Genomic DNA, 9,281 nt, shown 5'->3' on the forward strand with positions numbered 1-9,281 from the left:
TTCGCCAATTTTCAAACGCACATAACTGGGCAGCAAATTATCGTATTGAGGTCGTTTTTTTTAAATTGTCAGAAATTGAGTCAGGTACACGTTAACGACAACTACTTTTGAAGAAAAAATTACCATAGTTGTCAAATTTACGAAAAATAGAAAATTTGTTTTTTCTAAAAATCCTTAAAGCTGATTTCAGGTCCCAAATCGATGGAAATCGGAAAAAATGTCTTTTACAAAAGTTGTAAAAAATTGTTTAAGCCTTAAAACGGCATATCAACAAAATTTGTACGATGATTTGTTGCCAAACTACGCGCAAAAATCCCGGGATTTTTTTCCGCGCGAGAGCGGCAGATCCTTGCGACTCAACGCGTACCCACTTGTTAAAATCTAAAATTTCTCCAGGATCTTATTTTTAACATATAATTATGAAATTGGGAGTATCTACTTGTTCAATAAAAGTATGAGAACAACCCCCTCTCATTCCACCCCTATCCCTTGTTGCCATAATTATAAAAATGTTATCTCTAGCCCGTTGGTCAGAGAGGAATACGGTTTGACCCGGAACAAATTGCATACCACACTTTTCCTGTGGAAACGTCATCAGTAGATCTTCCTGAACAACATACTAAAAGTTTACCATGGTCCGACCCCGGAGCACCCCCCAATATGCCTAAAATCGAAATGGCCGTATGAAGGCCGCATGGGATTTCGGTATTTGAAAATGTTCCTATAGTGTCATGTGCGGTATCCTTTCCTATGTAATTTTCGTCGCAGATTTTATATATGAAGTCAAAAAAGCCCCCGGGTCAAAAGGGGTGCCCCAAATCCAAGATGGCGACTAAATTTGAAAGGCAAGTGAGGTCATTTTTGAACTTTTACGTGATTGGGCAAGTGAGGTATCATTTCCTACGTATTATTGGTCGTGGATTTTATTATTGATGTGAAAATAGCTCCCCGGTCAAAGGGGGTGCTCTAAATCCCAGGGGGCGGCTAAATTTGAGAGGCAGTAGGGGTGCATTTTTTAGATTTTTACGAAAAAGGCGAGTGAGGTGTATCAATTCCTATGTAATTTTGATTCTAGATTTCATGTATCAAGTCGAAAAAGCCCGCTGGTTGAAGGGGGTGCCCCAAATCCCAGAGGGCCGCTACATTTGAAAGGTGGAAGGGTGCATTTTTTTAAAAAAAAATTCACCTAACAAGGCAAGGAAGGTGTCTATTTCCGTTTATTTCTAGTCCTGGAACAGAAATTAGGTGTGAAAAGTTTATTTAATAAAACGAAGATCATAATAGTACGACTGATAAGAATGTATGGTAAAAAACGCGCGTTCGCCCTACCTAGGATTGGAAGCGAGTATGTTTTGCTTGTTAATTAAATAGGTAGGGCGAACGCGCGTTTTTTACCATACATTCCTTGAAGGACTTGAGCGCCATGTTTCCGATGGAATTACGGCTGCGGACGATTCCTCCCGTAAATTACGTGCAACTTGGCCACCTTTTTTCTCTGTTCGGATTGTATAGCGCTCAAGTCAGGAATTTCAATCACTCCTACCGTGCAATCCACTCAAATGAGGGTCATGTCTAAGAAATCAATTCGGCGATTATTTTCCATTTCTATAATGAACCGTATATGAGGATTCAAGCTGTTAAAGTACTGTAAAACCGGTTGAACATAGGTTTGGGTAGATGCAGGTTGTAGGATTGTCTTCCTTCTATGTTGTAAGGATTGTGGTCTCATACCGAATTTTATTAATTTCAATTGTAAGAAAAACTTCAAGAAGAATTGGAGGAAATGTATGAGAATTCAGGACGATTACAAGTTGTCCATGTTGAAGATCTGCATCGACCAAGCCTCAATCTTGAGTACAATCTTCAAAACTTTCAACCTAAAAAAGTACGAATTTGATCAAAATTGATACCTATATCCGAAAAGTTCTAAAGCGGCCTATCTTTGTTTGAAATTTATGACCCTTTAAGTCGGGAGACAGGGCATGCCTCTTGATGCCCTGTCTCCCGACCATTGAGATGATATGAGAGGTCTCAAAATACAAAGAGACCGGGAATAGGTATTTTCGTTGGTAATTGACCCTAGGAATAATGAATCTTATGGTCTCAAAGCCTCCTAGGGCCTTCCTCATAGGGAATTGGACAAGTCCTAGACTTGTCACTGTCAAATTTTTAAGTTTCGTCCTCTTCCTTTCTAGTATTAAAATGATTGAATTTTTGTCCTTGTTTGGACTGGAAGTTTTCAAAGTTAACTCATAGTACATTCAGTTTTTGCACAATATCGAGGTGCAAAAATCATTTCATTACCTTTCCGCTTTGTCTTGGAACTAATGGAATAGACCTCAATGATACAGTTCCTTCATATTATTCAAAGTTGTACCTAATATCTGTTATCTATACAATTTAGCTGGACAAGAATCATTTCAGTCATAGCCTTCAAAATCATAGTCTTCAGGTTAATTCTACTCCATTCCTAATCTTTATTATTTTCAACTTTTCCAGTCCAAGTTTATCAATCACAACCGCCTCCTCATGCCGCCGAGCTCTACGCAGTGGTGTCAAAGATCTGCCGTCCCCTTGCTCTCTCCCTCCACTGCCATCGTCAATGGGGAACAAGCAGAGTCGACCGTCACCTCCACCTCCTGTCTTGCTCAATGGGTATCATGCTACCAGGTCAACTTCTCGACTTCTTAGCAGCAATGACAATTGCAAGGAGCCCCTACAGGTGTGAACAAATCAGCATAAACAACGAACAAGGATAAATAATTTTCTAGAGACAATTAGTGAATGCAACCTCATTCTCAGTGTTCATAAGTCGAGACCTATCTTAAGAGTATTTAAAGTGTGTCCATGTTAGCAGGAAAGAGGCACAACTTATCTTTGAGGAGTTCTTTTGAATACCAAATATGCTGAAAATTCACACAAATTTCACCAGAAAATGGTGAAACTCATACCCAAAGGTAGATCACATTCACTGGCGATCCTGTAGAATGATGGTTAAAATGGCTGAGAGGCGATGCAATCTCCAAGCACACTTTTGCTAGACTTATTAGATGGTCTTTTTATTAGAGAGGGTGCTCACCGAAACTGTCCACACCATTGAAAAGCGGTGGTCTTCATATTAGAGAGAGAATACAGTAGAAAGGGACACAAAGTATTTTACCTGACTTTCATATTGATATTTTATTTAATTATGTGACCTCTAATTATGTCACATAATCCGTGCGACTCATTAGGTGCACATAATTTTGAATAGCAAATTAAAGGTTCAAAATAAATATTACTGAAACTAATTCCAATAACGACCAAAATCCCAGGTGCTACTCAACACCTGCTTACTGAGAAGTCGATACGCTATGAGAGGTTTAATTTTGTAATGGAAAGAATATTTCATATACGGACCCCGCACACCTCTTATGGGAAGTTGCACCATGAAGGAACGTTAATTTATTTGTGTCATTCGATTCTCCTCGAGATGCTGATCAAAAGTTGTAAAGTTGTTTGATCAGTGATGCAAAGGGTGCAATGCAAAACTTCAACAACATTAAACATAAACAGACTCAAGGAACAAACAGATTTGCAATTCAAGGATCTTCTCATCAGGAGGTAATGCACTCGCCACAAAGAGGTTACGCGTTCAGTCAGCTCATTACAGTCTCTTTATGTTAATGTTGTTGAAATTTCGCGTTGAGCCCTTTGCATCACTGATCGAACAAAATAGGAAGAAACCAAGGCTGTCATTACCCCTGTGGATCACGTCAAAAACCAGACTTTTCATAGCACCATAGCTTGGTCAGTATTAAACGCAGGAAGTTGCTGTTGGATCTTATTATTTTCAGCTAATCTGCAAGAATCAATCATCAAAATACGATTCTGTGATCTGCGCAACTGATCCATTCCCAAAGCCTGTATTGATTTTTTTAATTTGGTTTTAGATAATGGGTTCGCCTGTACACTGTTGAAAAATAAAAAATAAGTGAAGTGAATAACTAATTAATTTGCCACGATCTTCAAATTGAAGTAGGTGGAAGAGTAAACTGCAGGGTTTGAGTAATGTACAGTTGCCAAAAAATATACCGAAATTGTCTTTAAACCAACCAAAATTTGTACTTGATTATTGGCTTGCCATTCTCAATGGGCAATCATACATATGTATGTATATCGTACTAGCTGTGTAGGGCACCACTGGAATTAGAATCATAACTATCGCTTTTGTGATGTATAGAAATTGCTACAAGTACTTATCTCTAACTAGAGTTGTATTGTTATAGGTGCAGTGCAATGGAATGGAGCACTGCAATGAAGGTGCCAAGAGTGACAGCGCTCTCGTGGGAAGTACGCAGGGAGCTCTATCTCTCAGGAGCATGCGGAGCGTCTCTGCATCATACCCAGGCTCAACTAAAGATCTCTCCTGCCGCTCACGATCCCAGCGTAGTAACTGGGGCCTCTTAAGTACTGCAGAAAATCAAAGTATCAATAACTGTAATGAACCAAAAGCTAAGCAAATCTCCAAGAGAAATGAGACCAAGGTGAAGCGTTTGTCAGGTGAAGAGAAACTACTTGAGGACAACAAATCATATTATAAAGTTGAAGTTCTACATTCGAAGTTACGCTCTGCAGGTTCTGTGACCAATGATTCGGATACGGAAAGCCATGACAGAACCAAAGATAATAAAAGCTCAGTTGATGATAAGGAGCCAATAGTGGTGAGGCTCCACAAAGTTAGGAGAACGGAATTGAACCTGTTGAGCAATGAAGCTGAAAACTTTATGTTCGGAGAGCCGAAACGTCCCTTGAGCGAAACAAGTTCTGAAGATGAAAATGACTCTCCACATGAAAATGGGGATTGCAAGGATAATGTCAAACGGGAAATCAGTAAATCTTTTAACAGGAGAAAAAAGTACTCAAAGCGTCGAACCCACGCTGAAGCATTCATTCATGACAACCTAGACTATTACAAGTTTGAAATATCTGACTCAAGGTTAAGAATTAACAGTAGCCATGCTGATGGATGCAAAGATGAAATAAAAAAAGAGTATGACAATGATGGTTTTGACTCAAAACAGCATTTCAACCAAAACTGCAAGAATATTAAAGACGAAAAGAAAGACTGTGATAGAATACCCACAATTCAAGATGATGATTTCAGAAAAATCACTTTCTCCTTCGAAGTGGATAGGGACTCAGAGCTTTGGCTTAAGCCTTTCATTCGGCAGCACAATCTTGAAGAAGATTCGTATCCTCCTGATATTTATAGCTATGATTCTAAGGTGTTACCATTTGAAAAACCAAAAAATAAAGTTTCCAAGGTCAAGTTTGCCAATTCATCTCCAATACAGAAAGTCCTACCGAGCAGAAATGGTTTGAAGTGCAGAGGTAAAAAATCGGTTTTGATTCATGATGATGGCAGGCCAAGAAAGTCACCCCGATGTCATGCCTCCACATTGGCTATTCTATCTACTGTCACCAATCGAAGGAGGCCCAGAGATTCACCTGAAAAACCTAAAGAAGAAGGGGATGTGCCACACTTTTTGACGGATGATGAGAACACTAGATCAAGTCTGATTGAAAGTTTGGATCTAGTTCACGATAATGAAAATTTAGAAGAAACCCTAAGAAATTTTAAAGAAGAAGTAGAAAAACTGTGCATTTCAAACAATGTGAATGATAGGTACCATGAAGTAATTACCCTCCTGGCAAAATATTATGAGCCTCCAGTGAGCAATAGTAATAATAATGGTAGCATTAACTGTCAATCATCACTTAAATCTTTATCGAAACCCTTGAAAAGACATAAGTCAAGGAGTCTTGAAGACATTTCCTCTATTGTCCGTTTGCCAATTTGTATGGATGTGGATCCATCAATACTTACACAAGAAGATGAAATTCCTATAGACTTCTCCTTGAGGCCCGGCCCTATTTCCGATGTATCACAGTTAGTCACCAGTTCTGCGTATTGTTGCAGTATGGATCGTGTTAGTTTAGAACAGAGCCATAAGACTGTGGATCTCCTCCGGAATTTTGGCAATTTTGACGGCTCATGCAACAGCTCAGACTGTGGAGCATCTTCGACTTGTGAAACACTTGGGTTCATGGAAGATGGCCGCACTGTTTCTCGGAAGAGGAAACGCAAAAGACCCAACATGACAGGATGGCCTCTCAGAAATCAAAAGCGCAAAACTTTAAGGCAGGAGTTCTGCTACATGGACAAAAGTACAAAAGAAGAACATAGTGTGGTTGTTGAAAGTAGTTTCAATGACAAAGAACCCTTGATCTTTAATGTTAATAATTGTGAAAGTTTAAGTGAGAAGTCTATACTTGATATGGAAAAGAAAAAACGGTATTTCAATCCATCCCAAGTGCAAAGTGTAGACTCTGAAGACTCTTCCGAAATATCCTTAAATAGGTTAAGCCTGAAATCCAAATCATGTTTGTTGGCTAGGAGACTACGTAGTTCCAATACCAATTCATCGCCTGAAAAACAATCTGTTTATAAGAAGCACCCGAAGAAGCGAAAAAAGTGGGGTAGTAAATTAAGATGAAATTCACAATTTCAAATAGTCAAATCTTTTCTTATCCAACACTGAATTGAACTGTCTGAAATTTATTATATATAACTTTGTACTTTCTGATAATCAATTTTTAGGTTCCTTGTTTACTTAATTATTTTTATATCTATTGACATTTTTAGCCCATTTTTATAGCCTATTTGTCGAGAAAGTTTTCTCTTACCTTTCCTCCGTTTTAGTCTCATCATATTATGTGGGAAGGATGTTACCCAAAATCGATCATCTCCTGATCCTTCAAATATTATCAAGGTTGATCTTGAAGCATTCTCAAAGACCTGAACACCCGCAGTATTTTACATTGCATGTTGTAGAGGGTCTGGGGAAAAACAGTTCAACGTTTTAAGTGTAGAATGGTTAACACTAAGTTGACTTTTTACATGAGATATGCTCATTATTCTTCAAACAAATGCTAATTTTCTACACACTGCGTTCACTAATTTTAATAGCCATGTGTCAGATATTTCCACCCACTGTAATTGTGCATTGTGAAAAGTGTTATTGGAGAGCTTGGAAGACAAGGCGCATTAGTGGAGTTTTTATTAATTTAAAAAAACGAGTTCAAAGCTCTGGATTTTACTCGGACCTATAGACCTGCTCCAAATGCCCTCAAAATTTACAGGTGTTTGTCTCACATCTTCATGAACATCTTCTGAAGTTTTCAGCTCAGTTGAGCCAAGTTAAGGCCAGCAGTTGGGTTTGAAGAGAGGGTAGGTCGCACTTATCCCGCATCATCTCTAAACGAAAAATGCACTAATCCCAATCGCTGTTGTCAAATGACTTCCAGACAAAATCGCTTGGTATTCTGATAGACCTTGCCTTCAGCTACCAAAAAACATGCACAACTCAATTTTGATCAAAGACATGCTTCTGAGTACACACTTTCAATTTTATTTCCATTCTTTCTTTTTCAACACGGAAAAACTCGAAATGGTCCGGATTTCTGTTTCCCCTTTGTCTTTCCTTCCTGTTTTATCTACTGTGCTTTTAGTGAGGTCCAGTCGTTTTCGTGTATCTCACCCATTGAAATACAAGAATAACGAGCTATGGCACGCAGCTAAGGCAGCTGGGCTCTAATCTCTAGTCTTGAATTTCAATAATTGCACTTATGCGCCTTGTTTTCCAAGCCCCTCAATTAACGTAACTGTGAAATTGCTAGATTTCTCCATTTCAGGCTCGGGGAGGATACCTTTGAGACTTTCCCTAATCATTCACCAAACGATGCCCCATTTTCCCTAAAGTTTCAAGCCCCCCAAAAGTTTATGGAGAGATATGGCGTGGGGGTCCAAGTAAAAAACTAGTAACATTTTTGCGAATTTGTCAGTCGAAAACCAAGAAGTTTGAAATATGCGGTGTATATGAGCATTTCCAGCATGACAAGAGCTTTCAGAAACTGTATAGCATCATAGGGTTTTGTCAACCTCTGCTTGAGTCATCGCCTCTGAAGCGCCGAAACGCTAAGAAAAGACCCCCTTTTTTTCACGTCCGAGCTGATTTAAAAAAAAGTCATTTTTTTAATTTTGATGAAAAACTTATATGTTGTCCCTGACTCTCGGTAGCCCCTCTAGCTCTTTACCGTATGCTGGGGAAATGTTTTGGTCGCGAGTTATAAGAGCGAAAAGGAGCGAAGATCGGGAGAATCGGCTATTTTAAACTGCGCGCGCGGCGTTGATCGGAAGTAGAACGTCCCCTCCCGCTCAGTTCTAGGAATCGCCCTTCTCGGCCGAACTCGCATTGTTGCCATGTGTTCTACGGTCCGGCGCCGCGCGCGCAGTTTCAAACAGCCGATTCTTCTGACCTTCGCTCCTTTCCGCTCTGTAACTCGCGACTAAAACATTTCTTTCAACAAATTCGCAGAAATGTCGCTGATTTTTAACTTTGACCCCCCGCTGCGTCTTCCCAAAGTGTTTGGGGGGGGGGGGGGGGGCTAGAAACTTTGGGGAAAATGGGGCATTGTTTGGTGAATGAATAGGGCAAATCTCAAAGGTATCCGCCCCGAGCCTGAAGTGGCCCATTTTGCATGTACCCCTTCATTTGTCGACACGCTACTTTAACATCATTTTAAAATGCGTTTTTTGCTTCTATCTTTGCATTCAAAAATGTATCCAATGTTTTATAGGCACATGCACAAAGTACAGGAATAAAGAGGTGGAAAATGAGTCGAAAGGAGCAAATATGTTTATTCTTAGAAATTACATTTCAGTATGTTGGAGGACCCAATGTTTCTAAAGAATGTCAAGTTAGTCGGGGGACGTAATTGTTCTGAAATACTCAACTTGTTTTATGGAAGAAGGGCACTGCATTTGGCAGCTTAGTTATTCACTTCAATTGCAAAATGTCTATCAAACAAGGGTTACAACTTTCATCATCTTTCATGGGACTCATATTTTGATGGAATGATCAATTCAGCCAAGTCTGGCCAAACATGTTGACAGAAACAAAATTGGAACTTTCAATTGCGTATATCTTGAAACAAGATTTTCTGAAAAATGCCCTTCCTGTATTCTATGCCTCAAGTAGATGTCACTGTGCCGAAACGAACCAGAGTACGCAAGGTTATTGGAGATCAGCACATGAACTGTTGTAGGTATTTCTATTCTCGGCTATGAAGACACTGTATTTTGAAAAACAGCACATGAGCATTGTCAAAACTTGTCAGCAAATACAGTATTTATTTGGTTCCTCTTCCCAAAATGCCTAAGCAGAGATGTTTCATGC

At 39.4% G+C, this 9,281-nt stretch overlaps 1 protein-coding gene across 1 annotated transcript in view; it reads left to right on the forward strand.

Moving 5' to 3' along the window:
• LOC109035976 (uncharacterized) overlaps positions 1-8,490 on the forward strand; it is a 68,958-nt gene extending 60,468 nt beyond the window's left edge. Inside the window, exons 7-8 of the mRNA XM_019049846.2 lie at positions 2,500-2,722; positions 4,269-8,490. Coding sequence (XP_018905391.2) covers positions 2,500-2,722; positions 4,269-6,539 — 2,494 coding nt within the window. The 3' untranslated portion in view covers positions 6,540-8,490. The remainder of the gene's footprint in view (positions 1-2,499; positions 2,723-4,268) is intronic.
• The last annotated feature ends 791 nt before the right edge of the window (positions 8,491-9,281 follow it).

This window comes from Bemisia tabaci, chromosome 2 (genome assembly GCF_918797505.1).
Source record: "Bemisia tabaci chromosome 2, PGI_BMITA_v3".
Lineage (NCBI taxonomy): Eukaryota > Metazoa > Arthropoda > Insecta > Hemiptera > Aleyrodidae > Bemisia > Bemisia tabaci.